The following is a 24,133-nucleotide window of genomic DNA, read 5'->3' on the forward strand; positions in this document are numbered from 1 at the left end:
ATGTGCTCTACAAACACAAAGTTGGAGCACCTGAGTTAAATCAATGTTAACAAAGAGAGTCAAGAGCCCAACTAAAGGAAATGCTTTTCACCATCATGGTGACTTCAAACTAAACTTTCATTAAAACATTAACATCTAAACATCTGTTAATTCTCAATAAGAACTTTTGTTGATGTATGACAGAAATCAAATCAAACTGGTTAATAATAAGTGTAATAATGTTTAATGGCTGGAAGTCAGTTGTAGTTGTTGTGTCTCTCTCTTTTTCTCTTGTTGTTTCTTCAATGATTCTGCTTATTAACATCAGGTGACTCCACTAATTGTCAATCATCACTCAATCATCAATCAATTATCTCATTAACTTTAACACTGCTTCAGTGTTACTTTTTAACACCCGGCAAGATGGACTCATATGTACACTTTGGGTGTTCATTTAACACTGGGGATTTTGCTGTGTATTATATGAAATATAATATGACTTTCATCCATCAAATATACAAAAGTAGCCTTGTTAAGATGTGAAATGTGTGGCGGATGAACAGTTGTCTGCAGTGAATATGTTCCTACTTGCAAAAATTTGCAAAGGTTTCTATATGGGTCATTTTTGACCCATGTGTGTAAAATTGATGTAGAAATACAAAAACTGTGTTTGTTTATGAAAAAAAGAAAGAAAAAATAAACACAATAAATGATAAAATACATTTCTTTTAAAGATTCAGCAAAGAAACACTCAACCGTTATTGAAATTACATAGGAAATGAATACGGGCCATTTTTGATCCATGTTGCGCACTAGAAGGGGTTTTCATAGCTTGTGCTTCAAAGGGTTAATAAGAACTAACAATGAATCATTTCTGTGGGTCTAGTCTTGGCATCTCTTTGATTATAGTTTTAATCAGGTCTCCTCTGTTGGAGTAGAATAAAGTGCAATAAGGCAGATACACAAGAATGAATGAAATAAGAACAAAATACAATTTAGTAAAGTAATAATGGTTACTGACCATTTTACTGAAAGTGAAAGCAATACAACACAAAGGCAGTTTCACAGACAATATCAGAATAATAGGGTGAATCAGTGCAATCTACTGTGATTTTGGAGCACAGTAGATTGCACTACTGGAGCAAAACATGAACACATCAGAGGTTTGGTATCTCAGATCACCCTAATTCACATCGTGAGAATGTTGTGAGTTTATTATAGCAGAGAAAATAATGACAATTTTACATTTTCCTTCTAATAAATTCATATGAACATCAACTGGCAGAAATTATACATTCACAATAAAAATTCAACGAAATAATAGAAGCAAAAACACAAGACTAGATAAAATCTAGTTCTTCTCACAAATCCCTTTCCTCTTGTCAGAGCATGGCACGTCATTCCAGTTGTTCCCAGGGTCTTGTGTAGGGTTCAGTTCAACACAGTCCTCATTTCCATTATAGTCATCCGGCTGACCATTGGACCAAAACCTGAATAAAATGTGTCAGATTTTCAGTTACTCTGAACCTCAAATGTTCAATTAAAGTTTTTATTCATTCAGCAAACAACAAACGAGGATCTTAACAAGCTATTCATCATAAAAGAGCAAACAATATTCACAGCACCACAACAGCAGAGAAGAGCTGAAGTTAAAGCAAAAGTGAGAAGACCCCAGATAGCATCAATGATCGAAATAATGTTAAATCAATGTTAATGTGTCAACGGTAATGACATTGAATCAATATCACTTTTGCACCCTCAATTAATGTTAAATCAATGTTAAATTTCAACAAAAAATCAATGGTAATGGCATTGAATCAATGTTACAATGTGATGTTGGTTCAACATCATTCTTGCACTCTCAGAAAATAAAAACACAACTACAACTGACTTAACGCCACACAGCCTGAAATCAACTGAAGATAAAAGAAGACATTAAATCTCTCAAGATCTCAGCAGAAGTTCTTTTTGAGAATTAACAGGTTTAGATATTGATGTTTTGTTGAAAATGATTGGTCACCATTTTGGTGGTCAGTGTTTCCTTTAATTGGGCAGTTTGACTCTTGACTTTTTGTGTGAGTTTGTGGTCTTTGTGACATTGTTCACCAAAACACACCATTTGTTGCAAAGAAACCAGAAACAGAATGATAACATGATATAGTTTTCATCATCAAGCAAAGTCATTTACTAATTGTTTTCCTGAGCAAAAGTGTGTATTTGTTTTTAATAGGTTATATTCACCAACAGTACTTTCTTGTTACAGATCAGACATTCTGAATTTTGACTTTTAAAGTGAAATATTTTAAAACCATTTGACACACACAGGAAAACAATTAGTAAATGACTTTGCTTGATGATGAAAACTATATCATGTTATCATTCTGTTTCTGGTTTCTTTGCAACAAATGATGTGCTTTAGTAAACACTGTTACAAAGACCACAAACTCACACAAAATGCCAGAGTCAAACTGCCCAATTAAAGGAAACACTGACCACCAAAATGGTGACCAAATATTTTCAATAAAACATCAACATCTAAACCTGTCAATTCTCAAAAAGAACTTCTGCTGAGATCTTGAGAGGTTTATTGTCTTCTTTTATCTTCAGTTGATGTCAGGCTGTGTGGCTTTAAGTCAGTTGTAGTTGTGTTTCATTTTCTGAGAGTGCAAGAATGATGCTGCACCCAGAGCCATAGAGAGACAGAGTTGCGACAACGGAAGTTCAAAACGCTTGATCGTCACGTGGTTCGTGTAGCCTTCAGATAGTTCCAGGAAGTGCTTCGGCGGCAATTCAAATGATAGGGTTAGAGAGACAGAACCGTGATTTTTGGTAATTTGTAGTCAATAAATGCATCGGTTTACAATATTTATGTAAAACACCGACATGTGAATGTAGCATGTGTTTGTAGTTACAGCAATGTTGTTTTTAAAAGATAAAAACCTGCTAATATTTGAGGATTAGTGTTGTCAACCAGCGTTGCCTGCCTTGTTAACATATTTCTGGCTAACATTACCTTGTTTAAAGATCGCGTTGCAGTTGTTTTGAAGTATTTTTATGTTTTTAAACTTGTATGTTAGTTAAGGGCAATCATGTCATGTTCACTATGGTTTCACAGGGACAGAAGACCTGCAGGTGACAGGTTGTCTTAAAAAACCCATTGCAAATAAGTGAAATGTAAAATTTAATTAAGTGAAATTTAATTAATCTTAATGTTAACAATTCTTATGCACCCCATTCACTTATTATATATACATTCATACACAATATATTCAATTATAAAATAAAACATTATACACACATTGACTTTTGCACTGATTTAGTGCAATGGATTTATACATTTATAATAAACTGCATGTCAAGCATTTTGTCTGTCCTTTCCTACATGTTCTTGTAGTCTCCCCGCTATGGTTTGCAGTGTTGCATGAGGATGATCCAGTCACTCAGAGAAAGCAGTATGAATGCATGGTTTCCCCACTGACACGGAAAGGAGAAAGTTATGTTCTAGTCAGCAGGAGCAATCTAAATAGAACTAAAGATTGTGCGCCAAGTTGTGTGTTAATCATATACAGGTGTATCTGCCTTTTTTCACAGAAACCAACACTGGGAACTTTTATGTTTATTAAAAATAAGGAGCAAGGAAAAGCTTGCAAAATCCAAGGAGCAGAGACTGGCGGTGACAGCATCATTGCATGGAGTCTTCAGGATCTGAATCCCCTTTGTGCTTGTATTGAAAGCAAGATAAAAGGAAACAAAATGGGAGAAATTAAATACAGTAGTAGTATATAATATACAGTTTTGGTATTTAGTATGATTTCCCATTTAGCCTATTGTAATATATATATATATATATATATATATATATATATATATATATATATATATATATATATATATATATATATATATATATATATTTATTTATTTATTTATTTTGCTGCTTTTAAGCATTGTTTTTTTTAATCTCACTTATAAACTTCCCTCTCCCCATCAGTCCAAAAATAGACACATAATAGACAGACAACAGAATCACAATACATTCTCGAATATAAATTCTAAAATAAGGATTTTTTTTCTTTATTACCAGGTGAAAAAAATACTATAGTAATTTATAGTAAATACCATAGTGTTTTTGAACCATACTATAGTAAAGTACTTGAATTAATTTGTTGTGGTAATTCTATAGTTGCTGTGATAATAGAACAACTATAGTAATATAAACAAATTAAGTTACCCAATACTGTACTAAGTTTTCTACAACTTTAGGGTATATTATACTACAATAAAAAACTACAGTAAAACAGTACTGCAGTAAAAAACTAAAGTATACTACAGTATTTATTACAGTTTATCAGTTCACTATATTGCAGTATGCTGTAGCATTCATTAACAACGTGTTGTAAATACTATAATATAGTATACTACAATTTACTATAGTATGGTTCAAAAACACTATACTATTTACTATAGTATTTTTTCACCTGGGTTGTACATTTAATATGGAATAAGGATATTCTCATTTGACCACTTTCACCCACCACAAGCCCCAAAGTTATATTTAACCCCGTTTAGAATCTTTTTTCTCTAATTACACAACGATGAATAAATTGTTTTAATCTATTATCTAATCTACTATCCCCTGGAACTATTTATTTAGTGAGCAATATCAGCTAGCATGCTTTAATACACAAGTTAATTTGATTCAGATGTACTGATACTATAAAATCTTATAATTTAAACGGCTTACCTTTTAAAAGTACATCACAAACGGTCTGTTCTGCTGTAACTCTACGGCGCGGCTGCTACTTCCGGGAACTATTGAGAGGCTCCACGAGCCGCCATTGCTGTAAAAAACCGTTCCATTGGAGTCTATGGAGTTGTCGCAACTCTCTCTCTCTATGGCTCTGGCTGAACCAACATCACATTGTAACATTGATTCAATGCCATAACCATTGATTTTTTTGTTGAAATTTAACATTGATTTAACATTAATTGAGGGTGCAAAAGTGATATTGATTCAATGTCATTACCGCTGACACATTAACATTGATTCAACATTATTTCGATCATTGACGCTATCAGGGACTTTATCCATACAATGTACTCATGGGAAGTAATAATAATAATATAGTCTGTTGTCATAATTGTGTTTGTGGAAGAGCTGTATCTGATTTTTGAAGGTTGTGATTATCTAAATTTTAAATGAGAATTAAAATGACTTAAATCCACAGTGGTTTTCTGTGAGTGTTTCGTCACTTACCCTCGATTCAGTGTTGAATTATCCACCCATTTCATTCTGCCTTCAGTCTCAATATCAGACAAACCAATCCACACACTCTCCTTGACGATTGAAGATATGAACCTCTGTGTGTGAATAAAAACAGAAATAAGTGTGATTCCTCTCATTCATGAACAGACTCTCACACAAACTCACCTGCTTCTCTTCAGTGTTGGTAATGACCAGATCAGCTCCTCGATCCCTGCAGTACTGTCTGCTCTCAGACCAGCTCTTCGACTCATGGGATATGAAAAAAAAAACTGGACCACACAGATTTCCTTACATGACCACTTTTCAAAACTGTATGCATATACAGTAAAGATGAAGAGAACTAGAAAAAAAATTAATTACTTAGACAAAACAGTTACTAACCTTGTTTAGAAGTTTTTCTCAGTTCATCACTCAAAGATGTGACTCTGGTCTCTAACTCCAGATTCTTCTGACTCAGAGAGTCAGCGCTTCTCTGTAACTGACTTTTCTCAGCAGAGAGATCATTGACTCTGGTCTCCAGCTCCAGTTTCTTCTGTGTTAGATCAGTGTAATTGTCCTGTAAGCTGTTGATGGTCTGATTGATCTCTTCAACTGTGTTCTTGTAACTCTTGACCAGAGATTCTCTCTCTGCTGTGATGAAGATGATGATGACCAGCAGAAGAACACAAATGAGCCCGAGACACACTGTCATCAACACCAAACATCTACTTCCTCCTGACAAACAAACAGAAACACAGATATCACTGAATACCTATTATTACAAAAAAAGGAATCAAAATTATTCAAATCAACATTTTAATCTACATTTGTCTTTAGATAATGCTGTAATAAGAGCTTTTACAAGACAAACATTGCTATACTGTGAAGATACTGAAAGAGTTTTTGTGTATACACCTTATTCCAATGCCCCATGACGCTTTGCGCAAATTATGGGAGTAACTTCCGTTAAGCTGTAAACAGTCAGAGAAAGATTCGCTCTATGAACGCAATAATATGTTTTATTTTTAAACTGGGTACAATGAGAGGACATTATTCTGCTCACCCTTCAACCAACGAACATTAAAAGAACATTTAAAGTGTAAAAACAAGGTACTTTCAACAGGCCACGAAAAAGCGTGATTCTTTCCACAGCAATCCCAGCTAACAAAAAGAAGTTGTCAGAATGTTTTGTTAACATTCTCTTTAAGTTATGAAAACGTTACTTCTGAATGTTTTTTAAACATTGAAAACGTCCAGGTTTTTGGAACATTCCAATCTATCATTTTGGAAATGTTATGAAAACGTTATTTTTGAATATTTCAGAACATCCCCACTGGTGTTAAGGACGTTGCCTAGTAACGTTCCCAGAACGTTCAGAGACGGCCACGATGTGGAGTTCTTTTAAGGTTTGGGGAACGTTATTTGGCGGACCTTGAGGGAACATTCAGGATGTTCTCTGAACGTTTAGGGGACCATATTTTACTTGGAAATGTTCTCAGAACGTCCCTGCTGCCCTCATCAAAAAAAAAAAAAAAAAAATTGCTGCTCAAACAAAAACTAATTTTTCTTAAATGTCTTACAAAAGACAAAAAAAAAAAAAACAACAACAGCACATGCATGAACTAATGTAACTGCTGTATCATTGCATCAACAACTACACAGTTACTGTCTTTAAAAAAAAAAGCAACATTCAGCAGAACATCAGTGTTTCTCAGCTCATCACTGACTGAAGCACAGGCTCTACTCTCCAGCAAGATGGTGACCCACAAAACTCAGATAACAGAAACAATATTAAACACTAACAGATCTCTCTAGATATCTGCATCTTCACTTATTACAAACCACTCTGACTTTTTTTCTTTCATACAAATCTTCTTAATGGGGTGTTGATGTTTTATCAATTTATAAATGTCACAATTACGGAGGTAAGCGCTTGCTTTAGTTGGGCTCCTGACCCTTAACATTTCGACTTTATTTTTTCTTCAGTTTTTGTAAAGTGTAAGCATTACTAAAGCATTTGTTGCAAAAGAAACTGTGAGGGGAAAGAAAATCAGATCATATGCATTTGGTTGTTCATCATTGATTGCTCATCTTGCAGTGGCCTTATTCAACGATCTCTTGAGTATTGTATTTTCTTTCCTGTTGTCCAATAATAATTAATAAAATCCTATCCAGTTTTGATATTTTGACATTTTTTATCATTGGGCATAAATTACTCAGACAGCATCATATAGATTCACAGACTTCAAGATTCTGCGTATGATCCTCAACAATGGTGACAAAATATTCAGATAAACAGATTAACTCTGAACAAAACAAGCTACTAAAGTCACAAAAAAGATTTTTGTTTAGTGTCATCATTGTTGAGGATCATACACTGATGTCTGTGTGAGATTAAAAAACACTGCTCAAAACTCTGTGAATTAATGAATTAAAAAAAACCTAACCATAATAAACAAAACTAACAGTTAATACATTCATTTGAGACTTTGGTGGTGATCAGTGAATCACCAGCACTTAACAACCCAATTCTTTTATTCAGAACTTTTCTTGCGTTTCTTGCTATAACTAACATGTCTTAATAACATAGCAAACAGAGAAAATCTAATGTTAAATGTCAAGAATCAAGAACCCATCTAAAGCAAACGCTCACCTCTATAATGGTGACTTCAAACTTTATTATTTTCTATAAACACCCAAGCAGAAGGCGATGTTCTCGTGACCTTGTGCAACTTTGCCTAAAAGTTCTCTAAAAGTGACAAAAATTTTACAGAACATTTGGGACATAAAACGTCCTCTTATGGTAATGAAATTGCTGCAGTTCAAGGTTCCTTATATGACTTTAGGGGGACGTTCCAATTTGGTTTATTTTATGGTCACATAAGAACGTTACAGTGAGGATATTTAGGACATTAACTGAACGTTGCCACATGGTCTTCTGTTGGTCATTTAATAACGTTCCCGATATGAGTTTAGGGGGACGTTCTATTTTGGTTATTTTATGGTCACGCGAGAATGTTACAAAGAGGACATTTGGGAAGTTAACAGAATGTCCTAGAATAGTCCCTTAAACATTCCCAGAATGTCCTGAATGTTCCCTGAAGGTCCACCAAATAACGTCCCCCAACCCTTAAAAGAACTCCAAATTGTGACTGTCTCTGAACGTTCTGGGAACGTTACTAGACAACGTCCTTAACACCAGTGGATGTTTAATGTTCTGGGAATGTAAAATTTAGAGCGGGGTAAACTGCACCTAGTAACGTTCCCAGAACGTTCAGAGAAGGTCACAATGTGGCTTCATGTTCTCTTCAGTTCTATTTAAAAATAAGCTTAGTTGTTAGATGAACTTCCAACTAACATTTCAAAAACATTTAGCAAATATTAATAACATCATAAAGAGGCTACGGCAATGTTGTTCTAAGAACATTTTCTCTCAATGTTCTGAGAATGTTCTTTAAGTAAAAATAACATTGTATGGACGTTTCATGAACATTGTTCTCACAACGTTTTCTCTATATAATGAGAACATTCATTAAGTACAGATTACAATGTAAGGATGTTTTTTATAAACGTATTATGATAACGTTATGAAAACATTCAGCAAATAATAATAACATTAAAAGGATGTTCTGAGAATGTTATCCTAAGAACGTTTTCTCAACATTAGAACATCAGTCAAGATGTTACAAGAACGTTGTTATGAGAACGTTCTCGCTCAACATTATGAGAACATCAGTCAAGTACAAATAACGTGATAAAGACGTTTCAAGAATGTTGTTATGAGAACGTTCTCACAACATTATGAGAATATCAGTCAAATAACGTGATAAAGACGTTACAAGAACGTTGTTATGAGAACGTTCTCGCTCAACATGAGAACATCAGTCAAGTACAAATAACGTGATAAAGATGTTACAAGAACGTTGTTATGAGAACGTTCTCGCTCAACATGAGAACATCAGTCAAGTACAAATAACGTGATAAAGATGTTTCAAGAACGTTGTTATGAGAACGTTCTCACAACATTATGAGAACATCAGTCAAGTACAAATAACGTGATAAAGATATTTCAAGAACGTTGTTATGAGAACGTTCTCACAACATTATGAGAACATCAGTCAAGTACAAATAACGTGATAAAGACGTTACAAGAACGTTGTTATGAGAACGTTCTCGCTCAACATTATGAGAACATCAGTCAAATAACGTGATAAAGACATTACAAGAACGTTGTTATGAGAACGTTCTCGCTCAACATTATGAGAACATCAGTCAAATAACGTGATAAAGACGTTTCAAGAACGTTGTTATGAGAACGTTCTCACAACATTATGAGAACATCAGTCAAATAACGTGATAAAGACGTTACAAGAACGTTGTTATGAGAACGTTCTCGCTCAACATTATGAGAACATCAGTCAAGTACAAATAACGTGATAAAGACATTACAAGAACGTTGTTATGAGAACGTTCTCACAACATTATGAGAACATCAGTCAAGTACAAATAACGTGATAAAGACGTTACAAGAACGTTGTTATGAGAACGTTCTCGCTTAACATTATGAGAACATCAGTCAAGTACAAATAACGTGATAAAGACGTTTCAAGAATGTTGTTATGAGAGCGTTCTCACAACATTATGAGAATATCAGTCAAGTACAAATAACGTGATAAAGATGTTTCAAGAATGTTGTTATGAGAACGTTCTCGCTCAACATTATGAGAACATCAGTCAAATAGCGTGATAAAGACGTTTCAAGAACGTTGTTATGAGAACGTTCTCGCTCAACATTATGAGAACATCAGTCAAGTACAAATAACGTGATAAAGATGTTTCAAGAATGTTGTTATGAGAACGTTCTCACTCAACATGAGAACATCAGTCAAGTACAAATAACGTGATAAAGATGTTTCAAGAACGTTGTTATGAGAACGTTCTCACAACATTATGAGAATATCAGTCAAATAACGTGATAAAGACGTTACAAGAACGTTGTTATGAGAACGTTCTCACTCAACATGAGAACATCAGTCAAGTACAAATAACGTGATAAAGATGTTTCAAGAACGTTGCTATGAGAACGTTCTCACAACATTATGAGAACATCAGTCAAGTACAAATAACGTGATAAAGACGTTACAAGAACGTTGTTATGAGAACGTTCTCGCTCAACATTATGAGAACATCAGTCAAATAACGTAATAAAGACGTTTCAAGAACGTTGTTTTGAGAACGTTCTCACAACATTATGAGAACATCAGTCAAGTACAAATAACGTGATAAAGACGTTACAAGAACGTTGTTATGAGAACGTTCTCGCTCAACATTATGAGAACATCAGTCAAGTACAAATAACGTGATAAAGATGTTTCAAGAACGTTGTTATGTGAACGTTCTCACAACATTATGAGAACATCAGTCAAATAACGTGATAAAGACGTTACAAGAACGTTGTTATGAGAACGTTCTCGCTCAACATTATGAGAACATCAGTCAAATAGCGTGATAAAGACGTTTCAAGAACGTTGTTATGAGAACGTTCTCGCTCAACATTATGAGAACATCAGTCAAGTACAAATAACGTGATAAAGACGTTACAAGAACGTTGTTATGAGAACGTTCTCACAACATTATGAGAACATCAGTCAAGTACAAATAACGTGATGAAGACGTTACAAGAACTTTGTTATGAGAACGTTCTCACTCAACATTATGAGAACATCAGTCAAGTACAAATAACGTGATAAAGACGTTACAAGAACGTTGTTATGAGAACGTTCTCACAACATTATGAGAACATCAGTCAAGTACAAATAACGTGATGAAGACGTTACAAGAACGTTGTTATGAGAACGTTCTCACTCAACATTATGAGAACATCAGTCAAGTACAAATAACGTGATAAAGACGTTACAAGAAAGTTGTTATGAGAACGTTCTCACAACATTATGAGAACAGTCAAGTACAAATAACGTGATAAAGACGTTACAAGAACGTTGTTATGAGAACGTTCTCGCTCAACATTATGAGAACATCAGTCAAGTACAAATAACGTGATAAAGACGTTACAAGAACGTTGTTATGAGAACGTTCTCGCTCAACATTATGAGAACATCAGTCAAATAGCGTGATAAAGACGTTTCAAGAACGTTGTTATGAGAACGTTCTCGCTCAACATTATGAGAACATCAGTCAAGTACAAATAACGTGATAAAGACGTTACAAGAACGTTGTTATGAGAACGTTCTCACAACATTATGAGAACATCAGTCAAGTACAAATAACGTGATGAAGACGTTACAAGAACGTTGTTATGAGAACGTTCTCACTCAACATAATGAGAACATCAGTCAAGTACAAATAACGTGATGAAGACGTTACAAGAAAGTTGTTATGAGAACGTTCTCACAACATTATGAGAACATCAGTCAAGTACAAATAACGTGATAAAGATGTTTCAAGAATGTTGTTATGAGAACGTTCTCACAACATTATGAGAACAGTCAAGTACAAATAACGTGATGAAGACGTTACAAGAATGTTGTTATGAGAACGTTCTCGCTCAACATTATGAGAACATCAGTCAAGTACAAATAACGTGATAAAGACGTTACAAGAACGTTGTTATGAGAACGTTCTCACAACATTATGAGAACAGTCAAGTACAAATAACGTGATGAAGACGTTACAAGAATGTTGTTATGAGAACGTTCTCGCTCAACATTATGAGAACAGTCAAGTACAAATAACGTGATAAAGACGTTTCAAGAACGTTGTTATGAGAACATTCTCACAACATTATGAGAATATCAGTCAAATAACGTGATAAAGACGTTACAAGAACGTTGTTATGAGAACGTTCTCGCTCAACATGAGAACATCAGTCAAGTACAAATAACGTGATAAAGATGTTTCAAGAACGTTGTTATGAGAACGTTCTCACAACATTATGAGAACATCAGTCAAGTACAAATAACGTGATAAAGACGTTTCAAGAATGTTGTTATGAGAACGTTTTTGCTCAACATAATGAGAACATCAGTCAAGTACAAATAACGTGATAAAGACGTTTCAAGAATGTTGTTATGAGAACGTTCTCACAACATTATGAGAACATCAGTCAAGTACAAATAACGTGATAAAGACGTTTCAAGAATGTTGTTATGAGAATGTTTTTGCTCAACATAATGAGAACATCAGTCAAGTACAAATAACGTGATAAAGACGTTTCAAGAATGTTGTTATGAGAACGTTTTTGCTCAACATAATGAGAACATCAGTCAAGTACAAATAACGTGATAAAGACGTTTCAAGAATGTTGTTATGAGAACGTTCTCGCTCAACATTATGAGAACAGTCAAGTACAAATAACGTGATAAAGACGTTTCAAGAACGTTGTTATGAGAACATTCTCACAACATTATGAGAATATCAGTCAAATAACGTGATAAAGACGTTACAAGAACGTTGTTATGAGAACGTTCTCGCTCAACATGAGAACATCAGTCAAGTACAAATAACGTGATAAAGATGTTTCAAGAACGTTGTTATGAGAACGTTCTCACAACATTATGAGAACATCAGTCAAGTACAAATAACGTGATAAAGACGTTTCAAGAATGTTGTTATGAGAACGTTTTTGCTCAACATAATGAGAACATCAGTCAAGTACAAATAACGTGATAAAGACGTTTCAAGAATGTTGTTATGAGAACGTTCTCGCTCAACATTATGAGAACATCAGTCAAGTACAAATAACGTGATAAAGACGTTTCAAGAATGTTGTTATGAGAACGTTCTCACAACATTATGAGAACATCAGTCAAGTACAAATAACGTGATAAAGACGTTTCAAGAATGTTGTTATGAGAACGTTCTCACAACATTATGAGAACATCAGTCAAGTACAAATAACGTGATAAAGACGTTTCAAGAATGTTGTTATGAGAACGTTCTCGCTCAACATTATGAGAACATCAGTCAAGTACAAATAACGTGATAAAGACGTTTCAAGAATGTTGTTATGAGAACGTTCTCACAACATTATGAGAACATCAGTCAAGTACAAATAACGTGATAAAGACGTTTCAAGAATGTTGTTATGAGAACGTTCTCGCTCAACATTATGAGAACATCAGTCAAGTACAAATAACGTGATAAAGACGTTTCAAGAATGTTGTTATGAGAACGTTCTCACAACATTATGAGAACATCAGTCAAGTACAAATAACGTGATAAAGACGTTTCAAGAATGTTGTTATGAGAACGTTTTTGCTCAACATAATGAGAACATCAGTCAAGTACAAATAACGTGATAAAGACGTTTCAAGAATGTTGTTATGAGAACGTTTTTGCTCAACATAATGAGAACATCAGTCAAGTACAAATAACGTGATAAAGACGTTTCAAGAATGTTGTTATGAGAACGTTTTTGCTCAACATAATGAGAACATCAGTCAAGTACAAATAACGTGATAAAGACGTTTCAAGAATGTTGTTATGAGAACGTTTTTGCTCAACATAATGAGAACATCAGTCAAGTACAAATAACGTGATAAAGACGTTTCAAGAATGTTGTTATGAGAACGTTTTTGCTCAACATGAGAACATCAGTCAAGTACAAATAACGTGATAAAGATGTTTCAAGAACGTTGTTATGAGAACGTTCTCACAACATTATGAGAACATCAGTCAAGTACAAATAACGTGATAAAGACGTTTCAAGAATGTTGTTATGAGAACGTTTTTGCTCAACATAATGAGAACATCAGTCAAGTACAAATAACGTGATAAAGACGTTTCAAGAATGTTGTTATGAGAACGTTTTTGCTCAACATAATGAGAACATCAGTCAAGTACAAATAACGTGATAAAGATGTTTCAAGAATGTTGTTATGAGAACGTTCTCACAACATTATGAGAACATCAGTCAAGTACAAATAACGTGATAAAGACGTTTCAAGAATGTTGTTATGAGAACGTTTTTGCTCAACATAATGAGAACATCAGTCAAGTACAAATAACGTGATAAAGACGTTTCAAGAATGTTGTTATGAGAACGTTTTTGCTCAACATTATGAGAACATCAGTCAAGTACAAATAACGTGATAAAGACGTTTCAAGAATGTTGTTATGAGAACGTTCTCGCTCAACATGAGAACATCAGTCAAGTACAAATAACGTGATAAAGATGTTTCAAGAACGTTGTTATGAGAACGTTCTCACAACATTATGAGAACATCAGTCAAGTACAAATAACGTGATAAAGACGTTTCAAGAATGTTGTTATGAGAACGTTCTCGCTCAACATTATGAGAACATCAGTCAAGTACAAATAACGTGATAAAGATGTTTCAAGAATGTTGTTATGAGAACGTTCTCACAACATTATGAGAACATCAGTCAAGTACAAATAACGTGATAAAGATGTTTCAAGAACGTTGTTATGAGAACGTTCTCACAACATTATGAGAACATCAGTCAAGTACAAATAACGTGATAAAGACGTTTCAAGAATGTTGTTATGAGAACGTTCTCGCTCAACATTATGAGAACATCAGTCAAGTACAAATAACGTGATAAAGATGTTTCAAGAATGTTGTTATGAGAACGTTCTCACAACATTATGAGAACATCAGTCAAGTACAAATAACGTGATAAAGACGTTTCAAGAATGTTGTTATGAGAACGTTCTCGCTCAACATTATGAGAACATCAGTCAAGTACAAATAACGTGATAAAGACGTTACAAGAACGTTGTTATGAGAACGTTCTCACAACATTATGAGAACATCAGTCAAGTACAAATAACGTGATGAAGACGTTACAAGAACGTTGTTATGAGAACGTTCTCGCTCAACATAATGAGAACATCAGTCAAGTACAAATAACGTGATAAAGACGTTACAAGAACGTTGTTATGAGAACGTTCTCACAACATTATGAGAACATCAGTCAAGTACAAATAACGTGATAAAGACGTTTCAAGAATGTTGTTATGAGAACGTTTTTGCTCAACATAATGAGAACATCAGTCAAGTACAAATAACGTGATAAAGACGTTTCAAGAATGTTGTTATGAGAACGTTTTTGCTCAACATTATGAGAACATCAGTCAAGTACAAATAACGTGATAAAGACGTTTCAAGAATGTTGTTATGAGAACGTTCTCGCTCAACATGAGAACATCAGTCAAGTACAAATAACGTGATAAAGATGTTTCAAGAACGTTGTTATGAGAACGTTCTCACAACATTATGAGAACATCAGTCAAGTACAAATAACGTGATAAAGACGTTTCAAGAATGTTGTTATGAGAACGTTCTCGCTCAACATTATGAGAACATCAGTCAAGTACAAATAACGTGATAAAGATGTTTCAAGAATGTTGTTATGAGAACGTTCTCACAACATTATGAGAACATCAGTCAAGTACAAATAACGTGATAAAGATGTTTCAAGAACGTTGTTATGAGAACGTTCTCACAACATTATGAGAACATCAGTCAAGTACAAATAACGTGATAAAGACGTTTCAAGAATGTTGTTATGAGAACGTTCTCGCTCAACATTATGAGAACATCAGTCAAGTACAAATAACGTGATAAAGACGTTACAAGAACGTTGTTATGAGAACGTTCTCACAACATTATGAGAACATCAGTCAAGTACAAATAACGTGATGAAGACGTTACAAGAACGTTGTTATGAGAACGTTCTCGCTCAACATTATGAGAACATCAGTCAAGTACAAATAACGTGATAAAGACGTTACAAGAACGTTGTTACGAGAACATTCTCACAACATTATGGGAACATCAGTCAAGTACAAATAACGTGATAAAGACGTTTCAAGAACGTTGTTATGAGAACGTTCTCACAACATTATGAGAACATCAGTCAAGTACAAATAACGTGATAAAGACGTTTCAAGAACGTTGTTATGAGAACGTTCTCACAACATTATGGGAACATCAGTCAAGTACAAATAACGTGATAAAGATGTTTCAAGAACGTTGTTATGAGAACGTTCTCACAACATTATGAGAACATCAGTCAAGTACAAATAACGTGATAAAGACGTTTCAAGAATGTTGTTATGAGAACGTTCTCGCTCAACATTATGAGAACATCAGTCAAGTACAAATAACGTGATAAAGATGTTTCAAGAATGTTGTTATGAGAACGTTCTCACAACATTATGAGAACATCAGTCAAGTACAAATAACGTGATAAAGACGTTTCAAGAATGTTGTTATGAGAACGTTCTCGCTCAACATTATGAGAACATCAGTCAAGTACAAATAACGTGATAAAGACGTTACAAGAACGTTGTTATGAGAACGTTCTCACATTATGAGAACATCAGTCAAGTACAAATAACGTGATGAAGACGTTACAAGAACGTTGTTATGAGAACGTTCTCGCTCAACATTATGAGAACATCAGTCAAGTACAAATAACGTGATAAAGACGTTACAAGAACGTTGTTACGAGAACATTCTCACAACATTATGGGAACATCAGTCAAGTACAAATAACGTGATAAAGACGTTTCAAGAATGTTGTTATGAGAACGTTTTTGCTCAACATAATGAGAACATCAGTCAAGTACAAATAACGTGATAAGAACGTTCCAACAATGTTGTTCTAAGAATGTTTCCTCTCAAAGTTATGATAATGAATTTTAACTATGAAAACATTATAAGAATGTTCCTGAAACATTATTTTAGGAATGTTTTTTCTAACATTTACATAACTTTTACATAACGTTACTGAAAGTTATGGAAACGTTCCCTGTTAGCTGATAACGGACAGGTTAAATATAACTATATATCTGTATTATGTAACATACATTGCCTTAATAAAAATGTTCATAAACTTGAGCATTGCATGATACTATTTCAAAGTGATTTCCATAATTTTTACAGATAATAAATTGTATTTACCTGTGAAAACAAACCTGGAAAGAGACGTGAGGATGTGAGTTGAAAAACGAGAGATTCCCCAGACAGCAACATAGTAGCCTATGGCCCAGATCCGGCCCACATCTGGTACATTTGGATTACACACGGATCAGATGTGGGCCAGATCTGGGCCGACACTATGTTGCTGTCAGGGTCTTAATGCATTCCAGTGAATTATTAATGGGATATATCGTAAATTATATCGGGAGAACAAACCACAAATGTTTTGTATATGTTGTCCTTTTTCATACTATTACAGCAGTATGCAAAGGGACAAAATGAAATAATCACGAGGATAGAAAACAGTGACTGAAAGAGCTCTTGCCATAGATATTCTTGTTATAACATGTTACGTAAAAATACCAAGCGTTACATTATTCTCATGATGTCTGAAAATAAAACATGAAAGAAAAATTGACAGCTTATTCAGTAAAACTGATGGATAAGCTTTATTTGTAGGGCAACCTTGATTTGAAGTCTTTTTGAAGGGAAGTTCCCCAAACCGGAAGTGCAACCCATAATTCGAAACGCAGTAGGCTAGTCAGGAATAAGGTCAATACACTGATCAGGCATAACATTATGACCACCTTCCTAATATTTTGTTCATCCCACTTTTTCTGCCAAAACAGCCTGACCCGTCGAGGCATGGACTCCACTAGACCCCTGAAGGTGTGCTGTGGTGTCTGACACCAAGATGTTAGCAGCAGATCTTGTAAATCCTGTAAGTTGTGAGGTGGAGCCTCCATGGATCGGACTTGTTTGTTCAGCACATCCCACAGATGCTCGATTGGATTGAGATCTGGGGAATTTGGAGACCAAGTCAACACCTCAAACTTTTATTTGAAAATAATAAAGTTTGAAGTCATCATTATGGAGGTAAGCCCTTGCTTTAGTTGAGCCCTTGACTTCTTAACTGTAATGTTTCTCATCGGACCTTGGCCCATGACCCTATTTTCCTGCTTCTAACATCAACTTTGAGGACAAAATGTTCACTTGCTGTCTAATATATCCCATCCACAGGTGCCGTGATGAAGAGATGATCAGTGTTAATCACTTGTCAGTGCTCATAATGTTATGCCTGATCGGTGTAAGTGTTAATTACATTAAATATAAAGGCAGAAATATTGACAAATTGTTCTTAGAAAAATTATTTGAAATTGTATATGACACTTCCTCAGACAATAGTGACATCTTTAACAAGACCATCTGCGACAACATCTCTGCTTTAAAGTAATTTTCTACTTACTGCACTTTTCATCTTTTCCTTCATCCTGCCTGTGATTCAGTGTTTGAGGTTCAGATGTGTCCTCAGTATTTCTGCATTCAAAATTTTGATAAATAGAGTCTAATTCCATATTTGGCTCTTATGTTGGACAGCACGTCTTCACGGATGAGCTGTGATCTTCAGAATGAGTGTTTTTACACTTAGTACTAAAACTAAACAGGAAGTCATTTTATTTCACACCTGCCTTCAACAAGAATAAAAACTTGTGCTGATGATGCAGGAAACAGCAGCACTTAAAAACAGTACAAACAAAACAATATTAGTTTGTGTTATATATATACCCCTTTCTTTCTAAATGTAAAAATGTTTTTTTTTGTATATCTGGTACATGTGGATTACACGCGGACTAGTTGTGGGCCAGATCTGGGCCGACATTATGTTGCTGTCAGGGACACACATTAGTTTTCTGTCCACTGCGTCTCACACACATGCAGCTGTCGGTGAGATTAGACTTTTAGCAATGTCTATATATAGTGCCGTTAAACAGATCACAACGACACGTCAGCACTTCTGATCATGCTGTTTAACAGCCTATTGAAAACAAAGATGTACATTACATCAGGACATGATTTAGACCGAGCTGACTGTGTGCTGTCCGTCAGCAGGTCCAGACTGAACCCCTGCTGGTCTCAGAGGTGGCGAGAGGATTTGGACTGTGCTGTGAATGCCTGACAGTTTATGGCATATGTGCAAGTAGCTGGTTGGGTGAAGAAACTCTTAGTAGAAAACCAGTTGAGGTGTTGACATTAACCACACACATGTGAGGTCCAGAAGAGCATGCTGGAAATCAGTAATTATGTCCTCTTGGAAATTAAGTTTTAGAATGTTGAAAATGTTTAAAACAATGTTATGATGTTAAATTGAAACATTAAGATAATGCATTATTTTTAAGAGACTGATCATGTGATCTTTTGCATTCCATTGAAGCTTGAGATACTCAGCATGTCAAATTATACTGGAGAAAATGATCATCAGATTTTGTTCATGCATCTCCTAAATTTCTGATACTACTGATGTCCAAAAGTAATGTCGCATACAATAGATGGAAAGGGCGGGATTTATGACCTATACTGCATCCAGCCACCTGGGGGAGATCGAGACGCTTTAGCTTCACTTTTCAGTCTTTTCAGGCACGCTGGATGATTTGAATGCGTTATCACTTTCCGAGAAGAGGGAGAAAATTACGGCCTGAGTGGCTTACAGAGCTGGGTAGATTACTTATGAATTGTAATCAGTTACTGATTACAAATTACATGACAAAATTTGCAATTAGTTATATAATTTCTTAGATTAGACATTTTTGGTAATGTAATCTGACTACTTTTGGATTACATTTAGATTACATTTTTGTGCTAACCCTTATTTGATGTCACATATATCGTAGGATAATCTTGAACTATTTTGACAGATACAAAGAAAAAATATATTCCAAAAAATATATTCTATTCACCAACAAGAACCTCAACTGATTCTTTATAAAGTGAAAACATAAATGTTAAAAAAAAAAAAAAGAAAAAAAAACAGGAGAATCAATGAATTGTGAACAACTTACTGCCATTGTGTGAACAATATGTCATAATGTAATACATAAAATCCGATTACGTAATCCAGATTACATGTAATCCGTTACTTCCCAGCTCTGGTGGCTTCAACATCCTGTCTGTCAGAAACAATAATGTGCATAATACATAATGCATGCGAGTATAAATTTGTTTCTCACTCACTGAAATTGAATCAGAATGATCAGGGAATTGAGGGAAATACTTCACACTGCATGCTAAAGAGAATAAATGCCAATCCAGTTTGTCTGGGTTAGTGAACATTGTTCAACATGTAAATTATATTTTGACAAACATTTTTATGCACATACTATACATTCTAATTCTGACATTTCTGATTTTAATATTTTCATTAACTCTTTCCCCATGAGTGCTAAAAAAAAAATGTTGCCAGCCACCGCCACCCTTTTTTATCATTTTCACAAGACTTTCATGGCCCCCAAAATTTATTGTTGTATGGATATCTGGGGCCATATTCACAAAACATCTTAAGGCTAAAAGTAGCTCCTAACTTGTCGGTTTTGGAGAAACTCTTAAAAATAATGGGCGTGTCAGTCCTAATTTTAGGAGTCCTAAATTTTTGCTCTAAGAGTATTTCACAAAGCATTTTAGCGCTAAAACTAGCTCCTAAATCTGTGAAACATTAGGAGTAGTCAAGAGGACTCCTAAGTCACTACCCCGCTAGAAATTTTACGTTCCCAGAACATTCTCAGAACGTCCCCACTGGTGTTGAGTAACGTTCCCATTATGTTCACAGACGGTCACGATGTGGAGTTCTTTTAAGGTTTGGGGAACATTATTTGGTGGACCTTCAGGGAACATTCAAGACATTCTCTGAACGTTTAGGGAACCATACTTTATTTGGAAATGTTCTCAGAACATCCCCGCTGTCCTTGTCAAAAACTTGGCTAATAAAAGTGGCTGTTCAAACAAAAACTATTTTCACTTAAAGCTCTTTACAGGTATTTCCTGGATTAATATTATGAAACCTTTTCTTTAAATTGCAAATCTTTTGCATTAAGTCATTAGCTGACAAAAACACACACATGAGCTAATGTAACTGCTGTATTACTGCACCAGCAACTACACAGGGGGCCGTTCACACAGAACGCGTCTTTGCGTCTAAAAACGCGAGACGCAGCGCTCAGGAGTGGTTTTAAAAAAAGCGCAGCATAGAACGCGAGAGTCTCGAGACGCGCCTTTGAGACGTGATGCAATAACTACAATAACGGAAATAATAGAAATAGGCAAACTGCAGAATTTACAGATACAAGTTTTGACATGGAAAAAAAGAAAATAAGATAATAATGAGCGCCTCCGCCGCCATGTTGCCATTATATAAAACAGTTGTCATGCCAACTCGCAACGCTTGCCCCGCCTCCGAGTTCTTCTGATTGGTCCACTGTTTTGGAACTGACATTGATGAGCTGCGCTGCGTGTAAAAGTTGAAATTCTTTTAACTTGACACGGCGTCTTAAAAAAGCGGCGCTCGTGTGTGAGGCGCTGCAAAAGACGCGAGACGCGAGCGTAACGGTCATGCACGTCCGTCAAGCGCGTGTTTACATAGAAAAACAATGGGAAAGTAGCGCATTGGAATAGAAAAACGCGTTCTGTGTGAACGGACCCTTACTGTCTTTAAATAAAGCAACATGCAGCAGAACATCAGTGTTTCTGGATCATCACTGACTGAAGCACAGGAGCTACCCTTCAGCACAATGGTGACACATAAAAAACAGATAACACAAACAACATTAAACAATAACAGGGGCCGTATTCACAAAACATTTTATCTTACCACTAAGAGTTCTCCTAAATAGCAGTAAAAGTTCTTAGCTAAGAGTTTTCTCTTAAAACCTATTCACAAAGCTGCTGAGACCAACTTTTACTAAGGAATAGACTGAAGTCTTAAGCTAAGAGTAAGGGCGGGGTTGACCTCATTGCTATGGAGTAAACACACAGTGATTGGCTGATGAGGGAGGAGTCAGTGATTTAATCACAGAAATATTGTAGAATGAGGTGTCATGTTTCCATATTAAAATAAAGGTTTTAAAATACAAATGTTGCCATATTCATATAAATGTTTTTTTAATAAAAATGTTCCCACAGTCAAAATAAAATGTTGACATATTGTTGCCATAAAGGTTTTAAAATGTAGGCTAAGTGTCACTAATTAAACTATAGAGCTTGGCAAACTACGTCACTGCGCGTTGCATTCTGGGTAGTCGCCGCCATGTTTTAGGTCACGCTCAGGAGCGTACAATGACAATAAATACAAATCACCAGATGAAAAAACGACTTTATTTACGTTAATTTTTTAAAGAGCTGCTTGTACTTGCTGAGAATAAATGGACTAATATTTGAATCTCTTGTGTTCATTCGATCGCTCAGTCATGTGGCCAGGACACGATATACACACGCATAGAAATCATACTGACGCCTTCTATCGGAACACACACAGGACAAAAGAGATTTCTCTATTTCGGTTTTTAATAACTAAATGGCACCGATATATCTGCCAGATAAAAAAAAAATAAACACAATATAGATTGAACTCAGCCAGCATATCATCATATCGCCCTGATTTCTTCATGTTAAAGCATTATGGGATAACATAACAGCATGATCCTCTGTAATGCAGCTCTGAAATTTATTGTGGAATCGCTATACCAAGTAAGTTTTAGTGGACCTAAATGGAATAAATACATGATTTCTTACCGAGACAAGCTGAACAATGAATCAGAGGTGTTGCTTTATCAACACGGAGAGTGATCGCAACGAGCTATATCACAAATGACATTTCTAAACGCGTTTTCGTACATTATTCATGGCGTGAGCACGTACATATTCAAACGGATCAGAAGTTATTAATCTGTAATAAATACAAATGACAAAGCCAAATTTTGGTCAAAATTATTTTGAGTTTCACTTTCACCATTGTGTTTCTAAGCCGGAAGGCAGAAAATGAGGGACATTATAACATGCTTAACGTGAAAAAGCTTAACGTGGCTTAATTTACTAAATGCTAATGCTTTATTAGTTTGGTGTTTACTACAGAAAAGCAGATGAGCCCAGAATATGAACGCAACACATTTATCACAAGCATTTTCCTCCCATAAAGAAAACGCTTAATGGACAGTGACTTAACGTGTAAGACGGGTTCTGTTCATATTCTAGGCTCATATCTGCTTTGCTGTAACTGTTACATATAGTTTCTATGGGAGGAAAACGTTTAACGCGAAATTAAACGCGTTGCGTTCAAATTCTGGGCTATTAGTATGATGTTTACTTACATTATGCCACGTTAAGCTTTTTATAATGTCCCGAAAATGGGACAAAATGGCGCTCCATTTCACATTCGTTTTCCACGCTGGTCAGTATGCAGATAGTTCATAACACAGCCAGCGTTCACCATTCTAAAATGTTTTTAACTGTATAATATAAATTTTAACATCTTCCTCCACTATTTTCCAGTCTCTACTGTACTGTCCGTGACCTAATGTCCCAGAATGCAATGCGCTGCTGACGTCACGTTCCCAGACTCTATACAGTTAATTGTCCACCTCTTGGATGTCTTCATCTCAAGAGAATGCAGAATTCAACCGACAAATTATGTTTTATAAACAAAGTTTGGGAGAAACACATTCAAACGGTCTTTCTAATCAGACAATATTTATTTATTTGTTAAAGATTAATTTTTGGCGTCTCATCATAGATTCAAATCTATAAATCAAATTTTTTTTATTGCATTTATGAAGAAAAGGTTCAGCACCTAAGGCTCTGTCGCTGTTGTCTCAATGGTGTACAGTGTCTTTGGGTGGATTAGGACTGTTTGTGATTTGGTCTTAGTGACTTAGGAGTCCTCTTGACTACTCCTAATGTTTCACAGATTTAGGAGCTAGTTTTAGTGCTAAAATGCTTTGTGAAATACTCTTAGAGCAAAAATTTAGGAGTCCTAAAATTAAGACTGACACGCCCATTATTTTTAAGAGTTTCTCCTAAATCGGCAATTTAGGAGCTACTTTTACCCTTAAGATGTTTTGTGAATACGGCCCCAGATCTCTCTAGATATCTGCATCTTCACTTATTACAAACCACT

The 24,133-nt window shown here is 35.1% G+C and overlaps 2 protein-coding genes and 1 long non-coding RNA gene across 5 annotated transcripts in view; all 3 read right to left on the reverse strand.

The window, feature by feature from the left end:
• LOC125271747 (NACHT, LRR and PYD domains-containing protein 12-like) overlaps positions 1–24,133 on the reverse strand; it is a 1,137,836-nt gene that overhangs the window by 919,492 nt on the left and 194,211 nt on the right. The window lies entirely within an intron of this gene.
• Positions 885–18,725, reverse strand: LOC125271776 (CD209 antigen-like protein C). The gene is made up of 5 exons (XM_048196027.1): positions 18,440–18,725; positions 5,627–5,959; positions 5,411–5,514; positions 5,237–5,340; positions 885–1,469 (listed from the first exon to the last, which is right to left on the reverse strand). The coding sequence occupies exons 1-5, from the start codon at positions 18,546–18,548 to the stop codon at positions 1,331–1,333; spliced, it is 789 nt and encodes a 262-aa protein (XP_048051984.1). The 5' UTR covers positions 18,549–18,725; the 3' UTR covers positions 885–1,330.
• Positions 3,594–4,878, reverse strand: LOC125271795. Its single transcript, XR_007185710.1, has 2 exons — positions 4,724–4,878; positions 3,594–3,700 (listed from the first exon to the last, which is right to left on the reverse strand). It is a non-coding gene; the product is annotated as an uncharacterized LOC125271795 (long non-coding RNA).

The sequence above is a fragment of the Megalobrama amblycephala genome, linkage group LG7 (assembly GCF_018812025.1).
Source record: "Megalobrama amblycephala isolate DHTTF-2021 linkage group LG7, ASM1881202v1, whole genome shotgun sequence".
Lineage (NCBI taxonomy): Eukaryota > Metazoa > Chordata > Actinopteri > Cypriniformes > Xenocyprididae > Megalobrama > Megalobrama amblycephala.

What these genes read in the sequence shown, in the direction of transcription:
- LOC125271776 (XM_048196027.1), bottom strand. Translation starts at nt 18,548, where the DNA reads ATGGAATTAGACTCTATTTATCAAAATTTTGAATGCAGAAATACTGAG. An exon ending in AGGAAAAGATGAAAAGTGCA is followed by an intron (nt 5,960 to 18,439) that starts GTAAGTAGAAAA and finishes TTTGTTTGTCAG; the next exon opens with GAGGAAGTAGATGTTTGGTG. An exon ending in CCAACACTGAAGAGAAGCAG is followed by an intron (nt 5,341 to 5,410) that starts GTGAGTTTGTGT and finishes ATTCACACACAG; the next exon opens with AGGTTCATATCTTCAATCGT.